The sequence below is a fragment of the Carlito syrichta genome, unplaced genomic scaffold (assembly GCF_000164805.1).
Source record: "Carlito syrichta isolate Samal-C Ts95f unplaced genomic scaffold, Tarsius_syrichta-2.0.1 Scaffold311906, whole genome shotgun sequence".
In the NCBI taxonomy this organism is placed as follows: domain Eukaryota; kingdom Metazoa; phylum Chordata; class Mammalia; order Primates; family Tarsiidae; genus Carlito; species Carlito syrichta.
This window is the reverse complement of record NW_007256002.1, coordinates 255,992-279,764: the sequence shown is the minus strand read 5'-3', so window position 1 is coordinate 279,764 and position 23,773 is coordinate 255,992. Positions and strand designations below refer to the sequence as shown.

The 23,773-nt window shown below is 40.6% G+C and overlaps 1 protein-coding gene across 1 annotated transcript in view; it reads left to right on the top strand.

The window, feature by feature from the left end:
• Positions 1 to 14,186, top strand: part of LYVE1 (lymphatic vessel endothelial hyaluronan receptor 1) — a 17,218-nt gene extending 3,032 nt beyond the window's left edge. The window contains exons 2-6 of the mRNA XM_008069282.2: positions 1,633 to 1,804; positions 1,925 to 2,064; positions 10,676 to 10,978; positions 12,131 to 12,209; positions 12,774 to 14,186. Coding sequence (XP_008067473.1) covers positions 1,633 to 1,804; positions 1,925 to 2,064; positions 10,676 to 10,978; positions 12,131 to 12,209; positions 12,774 to 12,960 — 881 coding nt within the window. The 3' untranslated portion in view covers positions 12,961 to 14,186. The remainder of the gene's footprint in view (positions 1 to 1,632; positions 1,805 to 1,924; positions 2,065 to 10,675; positions 10,979 to 12,130; positions 12,210 to 12,773) is intronic.
• The last annotated feature ends 9,587 nt before the right edge of the window (positions 14,187 to 23,773 follow it).

Genomic DNA, 23,773 nt, shown 5'->3' with positions numbered 1-23,773 from the left:
AGGAAGGAAGGAAGGAAGGAAGGAAGGAAGGAAGGAAGGAAGGAAGGAAGGAAGGGAATTGAGGCTTTAGAGTCAGTCATAATTTGATTTGTACCCCCAATCTGCCACCTTGTTGCCCCATGTCTTTGGTCTTGCAAAAGTTACTTAATATTTCTGAGCCTCGATTGTCCCCTTAAAGAGACAAGGTTTAGCATAGAATAACATCAACAGCGATAGGTGTTTAAATTGCAATTGGTGTTACTATTAATACCAACTATCAGTATTGGCATAGGTATTAGCATACAGTCATAAGAAGCTGCTCTGTCACCCCATTTGCAAACACTCATTGGTATGGTAACTCTGGTTTTTCTTGATGAGAGCAGGGTCTAGAAGCAAACTAACCATCCACAAATACCATATATCGTATGCACATCTCTTCCCCCAGCCCCGCTCCAAAACACCGCAAGTTTCACATGGAGGACACAGATATGCTCCTGCCATGTTTGCAAGAAGAAAGATCCTTCAAATGTCAACCTAGAAAGTGATCAAAACATTGACTGGGCATCCAGTACACAGAACTGTGTACCAGTAATTACTTGGGAAACGTAAATGCCTTTTTACGACTTTCACAGATAAAGCCCAATAGGAATAATGTACTTGAATATAATGCAACTTGGCAATTTCATACAGGTCTGTAAATCCCAGAGCCCAGAGGAAAGGGATCAAAAGAACTCTCAGACTCATTAGATTTTGAATAGAAATATTATTCACATCTAACCTGTTTAACTGCCTCAGCTTCCCCAGGGAAATCAATCATTAGCAGACTAAAACCAAAATGCTTTAAAGATAACAATGATAATATGTTGTTTATGATTTATTGAGCACCCACTATGTGGCAGGCACCCTCTTTGTTATAATTTACTCATTTAACTTTCACTATCTTATGCAGTAGATACTGCTACTTTCTTGATTTTATAAGTAAGAGAACTAAGGCTCAAAGAAATGAAGTATTTAGTCTAAGGTCAAGTAACACAGGCTAGATCTAAGACCAGTTCTGACACTAAATTTCTACTTCCTTTATTTAGTTTCTCGGCTATGCAGGGTTTACTGCCCTGCTCCTCCAGAAACTTTTGAGTAAGCCTGCCCCCCGATGGTCAGAGAAGACCTGAGAGCACTCACATTGCTATAACAAGTGCGCCATATTCAGCCCTTCACAGAAATAGTGGTGTCCTCAAACCACATTGGTTCAGAGTATTGCTAACTATTCTATTACCCAGAGCCCTGAATTCTATCTTTCTCAAAGTCTCAGATGCTTCATTTAACAGCCTCCAAAAAGGTCATGTGCAGCAACCACATGACCTAGACTCCGCCCCTGGTAGCCAAAGCCCCCATGTGATGAGCAAGACACCTTAATGCAGTGGCACCAGATGGACTTCAATCAGGGGAGATTTACAGCTCCGACTGAAGCAAGCATCCATCTAGCCCAGTAGGCTGTCCTTGTGGGAAATGCCTAGGCTATGTCCTGTTGTAAATTCCAATCCCATCTGGACAGACCTCACCGCTGAGTCAAGACAATAACGTTCTGCTAGGAAGGAGAACCTAAGGCTGGGGACAAAGAGCAGCAAACAGAGGACTTCTGTGATTCTTTTGCAGAACTTTCCACCTTGGGGCCATGCAGAATTATGGGGATCACCCTTGTCAACAAAAAGGTCAACCCACAGCTGAATTTCACAGAAGCCAAGGAGGCCTGTAAGGTGCTGGGACTAACTCTGGCCAGCAGAGACCAGGTTGAAGCGGCACTGAAGGCTGGCTTCGAAACTTGCAGGTGAGAAACAGTTGGATTCACTATCACTGCCGGAGCTCTTTTGGCTCATGTTTTTGTTCAGCAGTAGAGATGATGCCTTCTAATCATTTGTCCATTCAATTAATGTGTATTATTTTACAGCTATGGATGGGTTGGAGACGGATTCTTGGTCATCCCTCGGATTCTCCCCAACCTGAAGTGTGGGAAGAATGGGACAGGCATCCTAGTTTGGAGAGTTCCATTTAATAAACTGTACGCAGCCTATTGTTACAACTCATCCGGTGAGTCAAATATGCAGCCTTTCCACATGGCATGTTTCCTCTGGGTATCTCTAGCTCTGTGACCTGTCCAGGAAGAATAACCCTGAGCAGCAGCAGAAGCAATCATGGCGACAGTCATCTAACTCTCCCAAAATTGTCTCTCTGACTAGGCTAGAGGAGGCATCATGCCCTTTAAAGGAAAAAGTTAGGAAAATGATGATTGAATGGAGAGAAGGCATTCCCAAGGTTCAGTTACCAATGTCATTATCCCTGCATTCTATAAGAGAAACAGGAAAAAGGGAAGGAACCAATGTACACATGTATGTAATGCATTCACTACAGACAAAGCAATGTACAGTTGTCCCTCGGTATCTGTGGAGGATTGGTTCCAGGACCCCCTCGGATACCAAAATCCACAGATGCTCAAGTCCCTGATATAAAATGGTGTAGAATTTGCACATAACCTACACATATCCTCCCATATACTTCAAGTCATCTCTAGATTATTTATAATATCTAATACAGTGTAAATACTATGTAAATAGTTGTTAAACTATATGGTTTACTTGTATTATTTTATATTGTTATTTTTCTTTTTTTGTCAAATATTTTCAACCCATGGTTGGTTGAATCTGCCTATGCGGAACCCTCCCCAATAGGAAGGGTCTACTGTCCTAGGTCATCTCACCGAAGCTTGACAACTTCCTATGAGGTGTGATTTATCATCCCCATTCTACAGACAAAGAAACTTAGCTCAGGGGACATAAGTACATTTTTCTAAGGGCTTATTACCAGAAAGGGTCAAACTCAGGTCCAACTATGAAACCATGCTCTTCCCTCTGTCCTACATTCCTTTATAAGAGAGGAAATTCATCTGCTACATTTGACATTTTTTAATTTCTAATTTTAAAGATGTGGCATACAATTCAGGGTTAGGTATACAGATGTTCATTATGCAGGTACCCTTGTTGATAAGATGTGCCCCCTCCCCGCCCCCCGGCAGTTTCCCACTGCTGCCAAACCCATTCCCACCCTCCCCTGGCAGTTTCCCACTACTGCCAATCCCTTTCTTATAGTATTATAATAATTATTCAAGGTCCTCTTATGAGTGAGAACATATGGTACTCTGTTCTTTGTTTCTGTGATAGGTCACTAAGTATGATAGACTCTAAATCCATCCAAGTTGCTGCTGAGTATGACAGACTCTAAATCCTTCCAAGTTGCTGCAAAGTCCAAATGTTTGCTTTGTGGCTGCATAATATTCCATTGTGTATATGTACCACACTTTTTTTTTATACAGTCCAATTTCAATGAGTAGCACTACGTTTGACATTTTAAAGAACAAGATTCAATCTCCATTTTATGAAGGAAGGAGTTGAAGCCTAGAGAGTAGAACTGATTTGCTCATGGTCATGTAGTCACCCCATTAACCTTGCTTGGAGACCTTGGCTGCCTCAGCCCAAGGGTTTTATCTAAGTAATTTCTCAGAAAGTTTTTCTTTTACTAAATACTCACTTGTTCTCAGTTTGTCATAAGAACTCCTGTCTGATTTATTATTCTTCACACATACTCACATATCTGACCTTCTGAAGGTTAAGTGACTGAGTGGTCACACACAGGATAGATTTCAAAATCATTCTCTGAGATCCATGAGATAAATGTTCACAGGTCAACATTAGCAAAAACCATCCTAGAAAGGCAATGTAGGATCCAAGCAGTTCCCTAGACCCGAGGGCTTTGGCATAGAAAAGGCCCTTAGAAATATTTTGTCCAGTCCGGAAGCAGTGACTCAAGCCTGTAATCCCAGCACTTTGGGAGGCCGAGGAGAGTGGATTGCCTAAGCTCAGGGGTTGGAGACCAGTCTGGGCAACTTGATGAGACCATGTCTCTACAATAAATCAAAAAATTAGTCAGGCATGGTAGCATGCGCCTGTTGTTCCAGCTACTTGGAAGGCTGAGGTGGAAGGATCGCCTGAGCCCAGCAGGTCAAGGCTGTGGTGGCTGTGAGCATGCCACAGCACTCCAGCCTAGGTGACAGAGTGAAACTCCAACTCAATATATATATATATGTAGTCGAATTCCCTCACTTCATGGATGAAACAATGATAATTCAGAATGGGAGTTTAGCTTGTTCAAGATCCTACAATCAATTAGTGGCAGAGTCAAGACTGCAACATAGAGCTTCTTCCATCATTTTTTTCACCATCTTCCTTCCCTTCTCTGCCCCTCTGGCCTTTCATCTTTGGCTGGGGAGTTGTTGGTCCATATGCCTGCTTATCCAATAGCCAGCATGTGCCTGTCAAACAGCCTTGCCTTTTAACTGCCTAGCCTTTTTGCCAGCTGTCAATGTGATGACATGATACCTAGTCCTCTGGACTACACAAAAAAGAGCCAGGGAAGAGAACTTGAATTTGTCTCTTTCCTCATAGTTTCATTTAACTTGTATTTCCAGTCCTTGTACTTCTATGTACCAAAAGTTAGGTCTAGAGGCTTGATTAGATTCAAAATCAACATTTTTGGCACAAATGCATCCTAGATGATATTGTATACCTTGGATTGTGTACATCAAACAAAGGCACTTAATGTCAATATGTTCCACTATTAATTATGTTAACTTTGATTATTTGAGTAAAGTGGTGTCTACCACTCTAACAGAACTATAACAATATGCCCTTGGCAATTAGTAGTTAATCTATAATGTGATATTTTGACACCATGAAAATATGTTGGTCCCCAACTACCTTTCACCTAGTTGTTTCTGCCATTGTTCAGCCATTGATGATCCTTACTGGAATTAGTTAGTATATGGTGGACTAAGAAATAGTGTTTTTTCTAAATCTATCCTTTCTTTTACATTTATTAGTTGGCACCTTTAATAAAGAAAATCCCTATCTCCTTCCCTCTCCTCCTATCCTCCTCCTCCTCCTCCTCCTCCTCTTCCTCCTCTTCCTCCTCCTCCTCTTCTTCTTCTTCTTCTTCTTCTTCTCCTCCTCCTCTCTCTCTCCCCCCTTCTCCCTCCCTCTCATACTGCCATGGGCACATTTTATTTATTCAATGTATTCAATGTATTCAATATTTTCAAATCAGTTTTACAACTATTAGTCTTTTATTCGTTTGGATTCTTAAATTGTCCCATATCTGGCAAGTGGGAGCTTCTTCTAGTTTACTTTTGTGTCCTTTATCCCAGCAGTCCCCAATGTTTTTGGCATCAGGGAACAGTTTCATGGTAGACAATTTTTCCATGGACTGGGGGCAGAGTAGGAGGTTTCAGGATGATTCAAGTGCCTAATATTTATTGTGCACTTTATTTCTATTATTGCTAGACTGAAATAATTAAATAATTATACAACTCACCTTTTTTTCAAAAAAGAGGCGTGGATGAAAGTGGTAAATAAAATAATGGGCAGGCCATGTACAGACTAAAATAAGTGTTGGATTGTGACTTAAAGCCTGCCACCAAATGCAGTTGTATAATTGAAGTACATCAACTCACTTGCCACTCACTGATAGGGTTTTGACCTGAGTCTGCAAGCAATTGATTTATTATGGTCCCTGTGCAGTCAGACCTCACTGCTAATGTTAATCTGTATTTACATTCGCTCCCCAACACTAGCATCACTGCCTCAGCTCCACCTCAGATCATCAGGTTTTAGATTCTCATAAGAAGTACACAATCTAGATCCCTCACATGCACAGTTCACAATAGGTTTTGCACTCCTATGAGAATCTAATGCCACCACTGATCTGACAGAATTTGGAGCTCAAGCAATAATGTGAGCAATAGGGTGTAGCTGTAAATATAGATGAAGCTTCTCTTGCTCGTCTACCACTCCTCCTGCTGTGTGGTCCAGCTCCCAACAGGCCACAGACTGGTACTAGTCGATGGCCCAGGAGTTAGGGACCCCTGCTTTATCCCATCATTTTCTGGGAAATTTCTTGTTTTCTAGAATAATGACATGTCCCAGGTTCACTTTGTACTCTCTGTCCTTGACATGGAATCAGTCACTTATTTCTCCAGTGAGTCCTGGGTTTTTGTTTTTTTTAAATCTGTTTGTTCTTGTTTGTTTTAATGGGGAATGTTCATCGGGAACCAACATTTGGATGCAAGTTGTTCTCATTATTACTGGAGTTTTCACTGCTTCTCAGTCTTTTTCGGTGGACAGCTAGAAAATATATATATAAATACACACACACACATATATGTAGATGAGTTTATATTTGTATTTCCAACTCAAATTTAACAATTCAAGTTTTCTCTTAGTGTCCTTTTAAAATATTTTTATCTCTTTTATAATGGATATCTTAGTTCCCAATAAATAATATTAATATATTTTTTTATCCAACAACAATTTCAATATTATAAAACTAACATTATTAGGAAAATAAACCTACTGAATAAAATTTTAGATTTCTTTGCATATCTTTTAGTACTTAGAAGATATCCCTCTAAGGATTTGCAATCAAAGAATTGTGTGCAAATTGACTTTAAAATTTTTGCTACTCTGTGTGGTTATATTATTATTTTGAAACAATTTAGGTTCATTTGTTTCTGTGTGTGACCAATTTTAGGGTTTGATTTTGTCCTATTATTATTTTTTGAATAGCTAAAAAATTTGCATGGTTCAGTGGTCCAAGACATACTTTTTATTTATTATTTATTTATTTATTCATTTATTTTGAGTTGGAGTCTCACTCTGTCGCCCAGACTGGAATGCAGTGGCCGCTCCCGGCCACCGCAGCCTCAACCTGCTGGGCTTCGGCGATCCTTCCGCCTCAGCCTTCCAAGTAGCCGGAATTACAGGCATGCGCTACCACGCCCGGCTGATTTTTTGATTTATTGTAGCGATGAGGTCTCGCTGCCCAGGCGGGTCTCGAACCTGCGGGCTCAGGCAATCTACTCACCTCAGCCTCCCAAAGGTGCGGGATTACAGGCTGAGCCACCGAGCCCAGCTTAAGACATACTTTTCAAAAAGTATATTTGGAGAAGTCTTACTCCCATCCATTCCATTTCTGCCCACCATTTTTATTCATTCCTGGTTTATCATTCTGTGTTGCTTTGTATCTAAAGAGGTGTGGTATTGAAATCTTGGCGAGAGTCAAACTTCCTTAACCCTCAACCTAATACTACTCCTAACCTTACCCTAATTTTCTTTGTTTGTGTAATTTCCTTTTATATTGCTATCATATTAGGTTTGAGGATCAGAGTAAACATAACTCTGACTCTAAACCTTATCCTAATTGTCTTTCTTACTGCTATCCTTATAAGACTTGGGGATCAAAGAAACCCCCCAATATTAATTTTATTTTTTTTATCGCTACCTCTGTGAGGTTTGAGGACCAGACCAAATTGCCGTTAATGCTCTACACACACCATTTGTTTCATGCCGTTTGCTCTGTTACCATGCCCATCCTCTTTATCACCAGCCAACTCCTACTCTTTATTCAAATTTCAAGTGCCATCTCTCCTGAAACCTTTCCATACCCTTTACTCTAACTATCCCTTGGATCCAAACCACAAACTATATTCTGTGCTTAATATCTATCATATCACTTGGTATATTCTAGAGAAATTATGTCTGTGGTTTGGAGGGCAAGGAGAACCAGGCCCAAACACTTCCAGGTGAGATACACTGTGCCCTTGACTAGCTAAGGACTACAGGACCAGATTGCTGTCATCCCTCATACTGTGTCCTTCTCAGCCACATATATGAACAGAGAGACCAAGAAAACGAATTCTTGCAGATCTTATCATCAGGCCCAGACATTACGCTAGGTCCTAGACATTTACTATCTCATTAGTCCTCAGTAAAATGACACTCATGTATTATGTCCACTTTCAGGAGAAATAATTGATGCTTAAGTGTGTTGCCTGTAATCACAGTTAATAAGGGACAGAGCTGGGATTTAAATCTTGAGCTAACTGTATTGAGCCATGCAGTTTCAGTGTAGCGCCTTCCATGATTATAACCACACATCAATAACACACAAGGCCTGGGGTAGGTCCTGGGCATCAATATTTTTTAGAAGCTTCCCAGATGATTCTACCCTGAAGCCAGGGTTGAGAATCACTTCTCCCTAGAAGATCTCTAAGATCAAAGTTTCAGGATTTGAGACATTTCTGGATTCTATCTCTCTGCAATTGGAACAACTCCCTTCTTTACTCCTGCGTTGGGCTCTCTTCCCTCTGCATTTCATTCCCACACACGCCATTGATGATCATTTCATTCCTCTGCTCCATAGTGTTGGATGACTTTCCATTTGAGAATATGATGTACAATGGATGTCATGTATGAGCGCTTTTGTAAATAATTTGGGAGATTTGTGGGCCCCAGTGGAAAATTCCCTCTCCTGCAGAATAAACTCCAAATTCCTTAACATGGCAATTATGGATCTTGACACTCTGGCTCCTAACCTATCTTCCCAATCTCATCTCCTGCTTGCCCCAATCACTCACATGTCCTACATTGCCTACTGTGCTGCTTGTCATTTTTCTATCATACCTACACTTGCAAACTTCTGGATTATTGGTTCATGCTACTCCTATTGACTGGCATGTCCTATTTCCTCTTCCGTACTAGATGAGCCACGGCTCTGTTTCAGCCTTCTGGCCCTCTTACTCATCAAACGGGCAGAGTTCATTCAACTTCTGACTTTGAACTTGGTGTTCTCTTTACTTTAAATGGTTTTGCCCTAGACCTTCCATGACTGGCTGCTTTCCATCATTCAGGTCTCAGCTTAAGTATCACCTCCCCAAGAGACCTCCTCTTGTCACCCTATCCAAAGTTCCCACCATCCATCCTTCACCTTCACCAGTTTAATCCGTATCCTGTTTAATTTTCCTTTCAACATTTATCATCCTCTGAAATTTCTGGCTTCTTAAAAAAATTAACTCTATCCTTCCAATAGTGTGCAAGCCCCTTAAGGGTAGGGACTCTGTCTTGTTTGTACCATGTCCCTAATAACTAGAACCATGCCTGGCACAGAGCTGGTGCTCCATAAATATTTGTTGAATTAACACATTAATTCTCCATACTCTGCCCAAGTATCACTTCCTCTGAATCCCAATGATCTTCACCCACCGTTAGCAAAATGCTTCCTCTGTCCTCCTGGCAGCAGGAACCATGCCTTATTTGTCTCTGTATTTCCAGTTTCCAAAATAGTATGTTGAGCTTAGTATATTTTTTTCCCATTATACTCAAAATGCTCACTTTTCTGAAGGAAGAACTTAGCATGTGCTCAAGAATGAGAAATGTAGTTCGTTAAAAGATAAAGCACAGAAGGTCAAGGATGATGTCTACTTGAATACAGATCTTTTCAAAGTAAAGTGAATAGTACAAAAACAGACTTAGTTCATGTGTAGTCAAAATGTTTTCTCAATAGTAGCCATTACCTTGATTGGTAAAATGAACCAACTTAATGGAATAATGTTTTCTTCATAGCTAACATTCCACAAATAATTAGGAATTCAAAATAGATACAAATCAAATGGGCATGGTGGCATGCCTTTGTAGTCCCAGTTACTCTGGAGGCTGAGCTAGGAGAATCACTTAGCCCAGCAATTCAAGGCTGAGTGAGCTATGATTGCACAACTGCCCTCCAGCCTGGGCAATAGAGTGAGTTGCCAGTCTCTTTTTATAGACAGCCTGTTTCTATTTTTTTTAAAGATAAAATTCATATTATAATATATTGTATGGCATTGCCATTTACTAGCTATGTGACTTTGGACAAGTTATTCAATTTCTCCAAACTTCAGCTTCCTCCTGTGTAAATGAGGATTTGACAAAATTGTTAAATGAGGTATCTATTTAAACACCCAGTGCCATAGTTAACTCAGAGTAAGATGCTCAACAAATGTTAGTTTCCTTTTTGCCACATTCAACAGATTGGAAAGCAGACCCACATCCCTGTCCCAGTCCACTTTTTTTCCACTTTTTTTTTTTGGTGAGCACAAAAAAGTCTGATCCTAGCAGAGTTTTGTTGAGGTGGCATCACGTGTGGGTACTGGTCTCCCCATCTCCTTCTTCCTTCCTTTTCCCTTCCCTTCCTTCCTTACTCATCACATCGTTGCTGAGCATGTACGATGTGCTAAGCACAGTGCACATACCATGATGACAAGACAGTCAGGGTCCCTACTTCCTGGGAGCTCACAGTGCAGTGGGGAGTAATAATTAGAACTGTGACAAGGGGCATACATGGAGGTACAAAAACATATGCCTAGTGACCCAATCTAGTCAACAAGTCTGCTTGAGAAAGAGATGGTCAATCTGAGACCTGAAGAATGAGTCAGAGCAGCTAAATAAAGAGGAGGCAAAGCGTATTAAAGGTGGAGAAAGCATCATGGTGCAAGGCTCCAATGTGAGAGGAAGCCTATCAAGGAACTGAAGGGATTTCTATATGGCAATGATAGAGAGAAGATGAGGCTAGCAGTGTCAGCAAGGGCCAGATCATGGGTGGCCTTGTAGGCAGTAGAGACAGTCACTGAAGGATTCTAAGGAAGGGAGTGATATGACTAGATGTGCGTTTTGGAGGGACATTTCTGTTGTGGCATAAGGGGTTTGAGAGTAGAAAGACTAGAGGCAGGAAGAACAGTGAGGAGGCTGTTGCAATACTTATAATTTCCCTCTTCCAACAGATACTTGGATTAACTCATGCGCTCCAGAAAGTATCACCACCAACGAGCCCTTATTCAACATTCAAATTGTAACACAAGCAACAGAACTTACCGTCAGTGACAGTACACTCTCAGCATCAACTCCTGACTCTATGACACCGGCCCTTATGACAACTCCTGCTCCAGCTTCTACTTCTAATCCACGAAGAAAAAAATTGATTTGCGTCACAGATGTTTTTATGGAAACTAGCACCATGTCTACAGAAACAGAACCACTTGTTGAAAATAAAAGAGCTTTCAAGAGTGAAGCTGCTGGGTTTGGAGGTAAATGCTATCTGTGTCTGTGGTGTGTGTGTGTGTGTGTGTGTGTGTGTGTGTGTGTGTGTGTGTGTGTGTTTCTGTGTAACAGACAATAGAATCCAGCCTGTCTCCAGACTGGACACTCAGGACAAAAAAAAGCTTAACACAAACTCAACTTTCATAAAGTCACAGAACTTGAGAGCTATAAAGAACCTTAGTGATCAAGCTAAAAATCATGAGTATAAAGGAGCTTTCCTGTTGAAAACTCAAAGACTTTTAAAAATAAATTACTATTAGGGGAGGGAGCAGGGGAGCCATGCTTCATCAGTAAAGGTCACCTGATCTCAAACCAGGTGATGTGGGGACAAAAGTGAGGCCCAAATTTTACCTGCACAATGACCGTTTGTATACCTAACCCTGAATTGTACCCCACATCTTTAAAATAAAAATTTTTTAAATAAATAAAAACTCAACCAACTCCAAAAATATATAAATAAATTACTATTACTGCATAGAATTTCTCTTTGTTTTGTTTTTGTTTGTTTGTTTTTGTTTTTGTCTTTTTGAGTCAGGGTCTTGCTTTGTTGCCCAGGCTAGAGTTCAGTGGCACGCTCATGGCCATCTTGACCGGATGGGCTCGAGCAATCCTTCTTTCCCAGCCTCCTAAGTAGCTGGAACTACAGGCATGTGCCACCACACTGACAAATTTTTCTTGATTTGTTGTAGAGACGAGGTTTCACCAAGTTGCCCAGGCTGGTCTCAAACCCCAGGGCTCAGGCAATCCTCTCGCCTCGGCCTTCCAAAGTGTTGGAATTACAGGCATGAGCCACTATGCTCGCCCAGAAGTTCTTTTTAAAACATATACCTTAAATGCCTCTGACACCATTCCGGGCATCTCTTTCTCAGGGAGACTTGTGGACTAGATTGGGTGTCAAGGCCACAGAGAGGCAATGAACTCTGTCATACTGCAACTTATAGAATAGGGAGAGCATGAGAGGCAAGGCCAAGGATTCTCTAGACAAGAAGTAAAGAAGCTGATGGGATCTGACCTCATAAAAGGTCACAGAGAAGTTTCTTCTCCTGCACTGTCTATTGTCCCAGTGACCTGGATCATTAAATGAGCCTGACACAATGTTTACATGAAAAACCAACAGGCCATGTCTCTGTTTCTTTCAGGTGTTCCCACAGCTCTGCTAGTGCTTGCTCTCCTCTTCTTTGGTGCTGCAGCTGGTCTCGCATTTTGCTACATCAAAAGGTGGGGTTGTTGGCACAGGACTAATGTTAAAATCATTGTCACATTCCTGCTTTGTGTTTTTCCAGAGTTGTTATTGACATTTGTTGGAGATGGTAGTCCTCTTCTATTGCAGATCTCTTCCTCATTTCACCTCTCCTCCCTTCTACCCAATCTGTCATACTATTTCAGCACATGCATGCCATCCAGCCTTCAGATATCAGTCAATGGCCATCCCTTTGAAAATAAAAAAATAGAAATAAAAAAAAGAAAAGAAAGAAAAATTAAGATCTGGGGAAAATGTATATGCTTTATCTGATTTTTGGTTCTTTGTTTTTTGTGGAAGGTTGTGAAGTCAGCCTAAAGTTTGGACTGTGAACATACTGTCCGACTTAAATAAATCCATTAAAGTGGGGCTGGGTTAACATATTTGAGCATGCATGTGCTAGCATCATCCTATAATAAAGGTGTCTGTTGTACTCTGCCAATATGTGCTGTGGCAACAAAAACAACACAACAAAAAGCGTTATCTACTGTTATGTGTGCTACATCGAGTCTCTCACTTTAATTTTATGTTTATGCCTACAGGTATGTGAAGGCCTTCCCTTTTACAAACAAGAGTCAGCAGAAGGAAATGATTGAAACCAAAGTAGTAAAGGAGGAGAAGACTGACGACAGCCACCCTAATGAGGAATCAAAGACAACTGATAAAAACCCAGAAGAGCCCAAGAGTCCACTCAAAACTACAGTGCGGTGCCTGGAAGCTGAAGTTTAGATGAGAAAGAAATGAGAAGACACATCTGAGGCTGGTTTCTTTCATAATACGTATCCTGGCCCCAGTTGGGGAAACTAAAAGGGCCAAAGGCCCGAAGAAGAAAGTCTACCCTTGGTTTCTAAATGGAATCTGCTCAGGGCTGCCTTTGGACTATGGAGTTCACCAATGAGAACTCCCTTCTTCTTACTGCAATCCCATCTGGATCTATCCTCCTACCTCCAAAGCTTCCCACAGCCTTTCTGTCTGGCTATGTCCTAATAATGTCCCAGTGGGAGAAAGGAGCTTTGCAAAGCACAAGGACCTAAAACAGATCATCAGTACACAATTGTTCAAAGGCCCCTAGGCTGCTTGAGACTAGGAAAGTTGAGAGCCAAAGAGTCACTGAGACCAATGTTTTCTCTAGACTCCATAGCCCAGATCCTTTTTCTTAACAATCATGTACCACCTGGCATGTCCTTCTGAGCCAGGTAAGAGCAAAAGGAGGATGGAAAAGTTTAGCAGCTGAAGCCATGGAGAGTCTCGTGTCTTGAGATCTAATCTCTGTAAAGCCAAAATAAATAAGGAAATAGAATGAGGCTGAAGATATTGACAGTCCATTGTCAGCAGGGACTATAAACACAGACAAGGTCAAAGTACTCTTCCCTAAATGAACTGAGTTGGAATCACTTTTTAGAACATATATACTTTCATTTTTCTGTCTCTACTGCTGCTGATATTTTCTCTAGGTAACATACTTTTGTTAGAAAAAAAATGAATACTCTCATAAATTTTTATATTTATCTGAGTTACAGAAATTACTGAGGAAAATAACTATATCAAAAATAATAAAATTCAACAAGCATTTTCTGAATAACTACTATGTGTCAGGTGCCATGCAAAGTATTAACACCCTGAAATTGAATATTATTCATAAAAAATTACACACTGTAGAATGCTATCTGAAGCTAATTTTTTTCAATTTTTATATCCCTAATTTATCTACTGCCAAACTAATTTTTTTTCTTTTGCCGAGACTAATCTTATTCATTTCCTCTATTATGTCAACCATTATAACCTTAATTTATTATTCACATACCTAAGAAGTACATTGTTACCTCTATACACCAAAGCACATTTTTTTAAAAATGTTATTAACAAATGAATCACTAGCACTCCTCTTTTCAGCAAGAAAAGGCTGAGCGGTACAAAATATTTGTGCTCCCCAAAATTAAAACATTTAGAAAACTTCTTCATTCTCTTATTTACCTAGATGTGTTATACCTTTCATGCAAAATTAAAGAACCAGATCATAATACTTGTACATTGTTTGGAAAAGTAAAAGAGATCACTTTGGTTGGTAAAATACAAACCTATGCAAACTCAACAACACCTATATCCCCATGTGGGGCTATTCCTGCTTCAAATTGTCTTTTTTTTTTTTCCAATTTAATAGCTTTCATAGGTACAAATGATTTTTGGTTACATGGATGCATTGTATAGTGGCGAAGAAGTCTGGGCTTTGAGTGTACCCTCCACCCCCACCTATGCACATTGTACCCTATAGGTGACTTTTCACCCCTCCCCTCGACTAACCCTCCCTCTTCTGAGTCTCCAGTGTCCATTGCACCATTCTATACGCCTTTGCAGTTCCTCAGCTTAGATTCCATCAATAAGTGAGAACATGCTATGTGTGGCTTTCCGTTCCTGCATTACTACACTTAGGACGATGATCTCCAATTTCATCCAAATTGCTGCAAAATACCTTATTTCATTTTCTTTTATGACTGAATAGTATTCCGTGGTATATATACCACCAAATGGTCTTATTTTAAGTTGGCCACGTATACACAAATTAAACAGTTCCTACATTCCAATTCATTTCAGAGTTCACTGGGAAGAAGGGAGATTCTGGATAGCTCATTTGTCCCGTTTCTCTAACTTTTTCATTCCCTCTTTCTCTCTTAGACTGCTAATTATCTTCTTCCTCTCACCAATGACTCTACAGTTCTGTGGTCCTTTAGCCGCAAGGCCATAATCTGCTGGCAGTCTTTTTTCGGTTGCCCAACAGCATATCATCTTAAAAGTTGGTTTAGTTACCAAGAATTTTAAAAAATCAACAGCATTTCCATGTTTAAATGTCCCGGTTCGTTCTCTTTTAACATGGAAAGATCTGAACTGAAGCTGGGCATTACTAACAGGAGGAGGGAAGAAGACGGGATAAGGGGCACACGGTCACCCATTGGATACCACATCCACTACTGGGGGCGGTGGGACAGAGGGCTGGCTAGAAGCCCAAACTTTACTTGCATGCAATTTACTTATGTAGCAAATCCTCACATGTACCCCACAACTCTAAAAACAAAGTGCAAAAAAATAAAATAAAAAATAACATGGAAAAACCTGGAAATAAAGTATCTATATTTCCTCATAGCAATACTTACCTGATACTGAATAGTGACTGGCCCCTTTCAATGGAGTCTGCTCTATTTCATCACTGTCTATTGCATCCTCAATCCAAAGTAACAGTGCTATTTCCTACATATCTTGTAATACTGTTGCCCCTTGCTTATACCCAGACCATGTCCCTCATTACCTGCCTGGCCCTGTAGATCTATGAGTTCTGGTTCATTGTTCCTTAAGCTTTATCAGCTTCATCCAGTTCTCAGGGAGTGAAGAAGAAAAGGGAGAAAGTACCCAGGTAGTGGTCTTTTCACTGTGTGTGAGAGCTGAAAAATAATCAGATCCTCCACACTACATCTCTCTTCTTGTGGGCATCTACTACATAGTGGGTTGCTATCATCTTCTATTATTGTAGACAGGTTTGTGCTCTACCCAGGAGGAGGAAAGGGGAGGAGAAAAATCCCACCCAACCACATATAATCACTCAATAGCCCAAATGTCACATGCAAACATACTGATGAAGGTACAACTTCCATCATTACATAAGGAAGGGAGAGAGGGAAACATTTACTGAGCACCTACCAAGTGATAGTCATTTCATTTTGCCCCTTTTAATCTCTGCACTTACCCCGAGAGGTAAGAATTATTACTGCCATTTTTATAAATTAGAAAATTGGATTTTTAGAGGAGTTAAATCACTTTCTGAGGTCACAGGTCTAATTAAATGGTAAAGGTAGAATTCAATTCTAGGTGACTAGAAAGATCCTTTGCACCACCTGAAAATGTCATTGTGTGGCTGTCCACCTGCCTCTTTTGAAGACTGACTTTGGTGGGCTGAATTGTAAGTCTGAACTGGGGTGGTCCCTTGACTGCAAAGCCTATGCCTTTTCCCTACACCATGATGCTTGCTTGCAAATGACAATATAGGGATATAAAGTATTTCACCTGCTCGAAATCTGTCACCTGCCAAACCAAGACAAGGGTGAAAAAAGGAAAACAACTATGACTCTTGCGTCAGCTTCAGGGAATCAATCTTGAGTCTTCTGGCAATGATAAGAAGAAAGAGAACCACCAGAGAACTTTGAGAACTGCTGCCTCAGTGATGCAGACAGCTACCTCAACAAAGACCTACTGGTCCAGCTCCTACAGTTAGAAAATGTAAGGTTCAGAAGGATCCAGAATAAGCTCCTCTAAACTCTTTGTTCCCAGAATAAATAAAAGAAGTTGAATGTCACAGATAGCTAAGGTAGCACCTAGTCTAGAAATCTCCTTCTTAGTTAAATTCTCTTTATTCTCCACCGAACAAAGATAACTTGGAAAAATGCCAGAGACCACCCCAGTTCAGACTTACAGTTCAGCCCACCAAAGTCAGTTTTCAAAAGAGGCAGATGAAAAGTCACACGATGACATTTTCAGGTGGTACAAAGGATCCTTCTGCCCAGAAATGCTCTTTCTTTATATCTGCTTCCCTGGTTCAAACAAAATAAATCCATTCCTTTGAGCAAAAATACTCTGTCCTGAGAAGGAGTCCTCTGTAAAACTGTATGTTTTTATAAAGGCCAGGTCACTATCAAATATTCACATGCTAATGTGGGCCCACAAAAGACAAGCTGACTGCTGAGGATAGAGAGCTGGGTTAAAGCAGATGACTTGGGGCCCAGCACAGTGCCTGAACACAGTTAGGGTCTATAGGTGTGCATTGGCTTAAACAGAATTGAATCATATTGATTTCCAGATCAAAGAATCATGAGTTTTATTGCCTCTAGACCTTCAGCTAGTGCCCAAAGCAAGATCAATTGCTCTAGGGAAGAATAATTTTGTAAGGACAATAATGTTAATAACATGCAAGTAAATCAGCTTTTACTAAGGAATGGGAGGGTCATTCACACCAAAAAAAAAAAAGTTTAAGTCACCAAACTTGAAGTATCTAATAATCCCCTTCAATATCTAGAAGAACATTTACTTTTTAAAAATAAACTTTTAAGCCGAGCTCGGTGGCTCAGCCTGTAATCCCGCGCCTTTGGGAGGCTGAGGTGAGTGGATTGCCTGAAAACCCGGGTTCGAGACCCGCCTGGGCAGCGAGACCTCATCTCTACAATAAATCAAAAAATCAGCCGGGCATAGTAGCGCATGCCTATAATTCTGGCTACTTGGAAGGCTGAGGCTGAAGGATCGCCGGAGCCCAGCAGGTCGAGGCTACGGTGGCCTGGAGCAGCCACTGCACTCCAGTCTGGTCGACAGAGTGAGACTCCAACTAAAAAAAATAAAATAAAATAAAATAAAATAAACTTTTAATTTCAGAATAGTTTAAATAGTTTTAAATCTACAAAAATAATTGTGAAGCTAGTACAAAGAGTTCCTAGACACCTCACACAAGTTTCCCCTATTGTTGACATCTGATATTAGTATGGTACATTTGTAACAATTAATGAAACAACATTGATATGAGTGGAAGTTCATATTTGATTCAGATTTTCTTAGTTTTTACCCAATGTCCTCATATCTTCCAGCATCCCACCCAGTATACCACACTACATTTAGTCTTTGTGTGTCCTTAGGCTCTTCTTGGCTATGACAGTTTTTTAGCCTTTTCTTGTTCTTGAGAATTCTGTTAATTTTGAGGAGTACTGCTCAGATATTGTGTAGAATATCCCTTGAGTGGTATTTCTCTGACATTTTCTTTTGATTACATGGAAGCTATGCGTTTTAGGAAGGAAGACCATAGAAGTACAGTGCCTGTCTCAACATATGAAATCAAGGGTACATACTATCAACATGATCTAAAACTGTTGTGTAAACCTTGAGCACCTGGCTGTGTTGGTGTTTGCCAGGTTTCTCCATTGTAAAATAACTCTTTTCTATACTGTAACTTTTGGATAGAAGTCAGTATATGCACTTAAACACAGGGGAGTTATGCTCTGCTTCCTTGAGGATGGACTATCTACATAAATTATTTGGAAATTTCCTGCACAAGAGATTAATTTCTTCTTCCTCATTATTTTATTTATCCAATAATTTATTTATATTAGTATGAACTCAAGAATACTTTCTAATTTAGGTTAGAATGCAATGTTATTTTATTTATAATTGCTCATTTTTTTCCAGCATTGGCCATAGGGAGCTCTTTCAGTTTGCTCCTGTATCCCTTTGACATAGTCCCATCATTGCAGTTTTATTGAACAGTTCCTTACTTTCTGGCACTATAAGATATTCCAGTCTCTTCTCATTTTCTGTATATCTCATGCCCTGGTTCTAGAATCAAACATTTCTCCAAGGAGCCCTTGCCCCTCTCCCAACTCTTTTATTTTTTTCTTTGAGAGAGAATGATATTAGAAACCAAGATCTGGGCACTAGGTGTGCTCTTGCTACTGAGGTTGTCTTTGCTTCTAAACTCTCTCTCAGTAGCCCAGGCAATAGCCATTCCAAAGGTTTCCAATTTCATAAACCAATGACTCCTTTTCAAATTTAGGGAGCAATATATTGGGTTTCCAATTTTTTTTTCAAGTAAAGACACCTAAAAATTATACTCTTATCTAACATCACTATCACTTTATGAAAACTAGTGAAAAGGAAGAATCAGAATAAAGAGAAGGCACTAAATAAGCCTAGTTTTCTGAAAAACGCACCACACAGAATTGGTTGTTTGCATTTCGCTCAGGATCAGTGAAGACTTACTCATTGACAAGCACCAAAGGGTTGGCATTTCCTAATCAACTCTGTACTGCAGTTAAAATAACTTAGGATAATGTGGACCATACTGAGAGCAAGGATATACAGGTCCTATGATTGAGATCTAGCTCCTTCTACCTTCTCAATTGTCTCTCTCATTTCTCCTTACTGTCCCCATCTCCTTGCCTACTACATACCATCATTAAGCAAAGAGAGTCAGTATCTGGAAAAGGAAAGAAGCAATTTTTAACTCACAGTAATCTGAACCCAACTGTACTAAGTGCTATAAGGCACAGGCTGTGGGAATTCACAGGAGAAACTATATATTTTTGTTTTGTTTTGTTTTGTTTTGTTTTACTTGACATCTCACTCTGTCACTCAGGCTGGAGTGCAGTGGCATGAACACAGCTCACGGCAGCCTCAATTTCCCAGGGTCAGGTGATCCTTCTACTTTAGCCTCCCAAGTAGGTAAGACTACAGGCACACGCTACCATGCCCGGCTAATTTTTTGTAGAGATGAGGGCTTACTTTGTAACCCAGGTTGGTCTCAAACTCTTGGCCTCAAGTAATCCTCCCACCTCAGCCTCCCAAAGAGCTGGGATTACAAGTGTAAGCCACTGCATCCAGCCAGAAACTACTTTTGACTTATTTCATCTGGAAAGGCTTCATGAAGGTGGTGGTATTTGAGCTAGGCCTTTAAGAATACATAAGACTTTTTTGACAGGAAGAGTTGAGAAAGAACAAAAATCTGGGATTTGGGGTCTTGCAAAGACATAGAGTTGTGAAAGAGGACACGATGCTTCCTAGACAACCCATTGCACATTGTGGCAGCAACCTAAGGAGTCATGGTAGTAAGGAGCGCTAGAGAAAACTGAGCCTGGAAAGGTACACATATGCAAGCGGCAGATTCAGACTGACACATAAAAGCATCACTGCATTATGATCATTTTAGCGACATAAAATTTTGGGGGGTTCTGAAAGATGACTCTGGTGGTGGTATAAAATATGCACAAAGGAAATTGTTATTCCAAACCTAGCTGGTCATCTGATCCATCTAAATAAAGATTTATAAAAGCTCAAAATCACAGGCCCCATCCCAGTTCGATGGAATCAGAATTGTTCTTCATGTTTAGGAACTAGGAATCCACACTAACACACACACACACACACACACACGCACATGCACATGCACACGCACACGCACACACACATCTCCCAGAGAATCTGATCCAGCTGACCCCAGATCAGCAAGTGGAAATCACTGGACTAGACAGCAAAGGGATTAGAGATCATAAGATGAAGAATGGCAGGTGTGAAATGCTAAGGGCTTGATCTAAGGCAATGTTGGGGCAAACGGACAAAAGATGGACTCCAGGGACATTGCTGAGACTAAAATTGGTAATACTTGCTAACTGATTAGATGTGAAAATAAAGATGACATTAAGTCTTCAATTTGAAAAGTTAGGGAAGAAGGGGAAACACATCTGAGAGACAAGATAATTGAGCTTAGCTTGATTACTTGTGCGTTGTGGTATGGAAAAAGAACATCTAGGTGGAAGTACTTTAGAGGCAGGTACAACTGTAGATAGGAGGAAAGGCAAGGCTAAAGATACAAACTCTGACAATTAAGTTTGTGAACTCATCCTAGAAAAAGTGCTACATACCTCATGGCTGAAATCGCTACAGTCACCTTCAAAGTGCTCTCCTTGGGAAACTATGCACTGATGCCAGCACTGAGTCCAGCCATCAAAGAGAAATTTTGGAACTCATTTTCTGGAATGGCCATCAGAGCTGTTGTCAGATTACCCTTGATGTCCTGAATGTCATCAAAATGTTTTCCTTCAGGTAAAGAAAAAAGTCACTGGGGGCCAGATCAGGTGAGTATAGAGGGTGTTCCAATACAATTACTTGTTTACTGACTAAAAACTCCCTCACAGACAGTGCTGTGTGAGCTGGTGCATTGTCGTGATACAAGAGCTCCTTCAGGACCATTTTTGCACACACCTTTCTCATGCCAAGATTTTCAGTTAAGATTTTTTTAACTATTTCTCTATAGGTGTTTATTTGGTCTGTTATGCTTATCACAGTCAGCTGATAATTTTGATGCACAAGATTTGGTAAATTTTTGCAATATTTTCATTAGTTCTGCTCATTACTGACCATGCTGACCTCTCTTTATCAGTGACACTTTCTCTCCCCTCAGAAAAATGGTTAATCCATTTGCACAGTGTCTTTTTCCTCATGACATTATCCCTATAAACTTGGATTAACATGTCTGTGATTTCACCTCCACTCTTGCCAAGTTTAATAAGAAATTTAATGTTTGTTCACTGCTCTAATTCAAGCTCCAACATTCTCACAACAGCACACAAAAACATGCAACAATGATGAATGCCACTCAGCAAGACACTACCACATGTTGACACGTACACAGCTGTGAGACACTGATATACCAAGGTTATGAAATCTTACCAAATTGTTTGTACAGTGATGCTAACATAAGCACAGGGTAAGTCCGCGAACTTAATTGTCAAACCATCTATACTTTTTTTTTTTGAGTTGGAATCTCACTCCCTCATCCAGGCTGGAGTGCCATGGCTTGCTCATGGCCACCCCAGTGTCAACCTGCTGGGCTCCAGTGATCCTTCTGTCTCAGACTTCCAAGTAGCCAGAACTATAGGCGCACACTACCACACCCGGCTAATTTTTGGTTTATTGTAGAGATGAGGTCTTGCCAAAGTTGCCTGGGCTGGTCTTGAACCCACAGACTCAGGCAATCCACTCGTCTCAGCCTCCCAAAGTGCTGGGATTACAGGCTAAGCCACCATGCCCAGCCCACATTAAGACTTTTAAACCATTAACATACACGTGATAGATGAGTACTTGGGAAGCAATAAGAAAAGGCTAGTTTGGAGGTAAAAGAATAGAGAAAAAATATCTAATAGTTGACAGATCTGTGACAGGACAAAAATTATGAACACATGACCTTTACTCCTCTAACTGCCAGTCTAGTTTGCCTCCTTATTCCCCTTCCTGAAAAGGAAGGATTTACCTTGCTGGAGAGAATCTACATCAACCTATACAATAAAGAAATGAAGAGAGGGCAAGGAGGGAAAGGTACAGGGAAGAGAAAGAATTACTGCACCAGGCTAGGTATTGAGAAAGGTTTGGTTTTTTGTTTTTGTTTTTGTTTTTTTACAGCATGGTACTTTAGAATAATCATGGACTGAAATAGAAGTATATGGAAGAGGAAAGGAAATGTTCATAAACTTGACTGTGGCCAAGATTCCTTTTGTGGTTTCTGAGAAATGCAAGAAAAGGGTTATTTTGAAGTTAATCACTTCAGCACCACTATGAGGTTGAAGCTTAATGAGGAATAAAGTTATTAGACTCTATAATACAGTAAGAAAATACAGTCCCTGGAGTACTATCATTAGAATGCATGAATTAAGGCCCATGGAGCTTGAATGGTGGCATCAAATATTAAATAAATTGGAATGAACTCAGTTTACCTTCTTTACATTCACTGACCCCTCTATGCTATTTCCCAGACCTGAGTTCAAGTTCTTGTTGCTTTTCACCTATGCCATTTCTTTTCCTGTTTCCAGCCTCAGCAAACTGTCACATCTCCAGGTGATCCTTTTATCCTACCAGAATGAATTTTCTCCAATACAGAGCTTACTATTGGACTTTTGAGGGCTCCCTACTTTTTCCAGAAGCAAGTCTAAACGCATCACTTTGAGTGGGTATGGCATTCAGCATCAATTTCAAATGCATCTCTTCCTAAACCACAGGGGATAGAAAACTAGAACAACTTTCCCCAGACTTGCCCCATCTAGGCTTCTAGATGCAAATTAGTTCCCACCAATTGATACTCACCCACATGGGCTAAAAGGCAGAAAGAAGGAGAGACCTACTTTATGCTACTTTAATATTGCTTCGGCAAACACCATTATGGAGATAATGGGTGTATCTGTAGCAAAGTTCCAGAATCCAGCACAACTTCGTGTGTGTTTAGTGGCAGTCACACAGTCACAATAGTGATCAGACTTTGATTCTAAGCCCAGTCACTGGCTTCACGGTGTGGAGGCAGTTGTGGCTGTGGTAGGAGCTGCCTACAAGCTTCCTCACTTTTCTTTTTTTTTTTTTTTTTTTTTTTGAGTTGGAGTCTCACTCTGTCACCCAGACTGGAGTGCAGTGGCCGCTCCCGGCCACCGCAGCCTCGCCTGCTGGGCTCCGGCGATCCTTCCGCCTCAGCCTTCCGAGTAGCTGGAATTACAGGCGCGCGCTACCACGACCGGCTAATTTTTTGATTTATTGTAGAGATGAGGTCTCGCCAAGTTGCCCAGGCGGGTCTCAAACCCGCGGGCTCAGGCAATCCACTCACCTCAGCCTCCCAAAGGCGCGGGATTACAGGCTGAGCCAACGAGCCCAGCTCCTCACTTTTCTTATTGTGGAAGAGATAGAAACTCCCCTAGCGGGCCTGTTTAGAGATCACTGATCCAGGAGGCATTCCTAGGGCTGAAAATAGAAATCATTCCTCCAGCCCTTCTGACAGTTTTGTAAGTACCTAATTTCTTGTCTGAAACCTTTTCTGTTTAAAATAGTTGGAGAGGTTTCTGTTTCCTGTAAGAGTGCCCTGACTGATAAAAATGACATTTAACACATGTTTCAATTTGGTCTTGAATACTCTTCTCAAACCTTATTCATTCCTGCAGGGATACTTCATGCTGAATTCTAACCGGTTTAACTTGCTCTGTAGTCC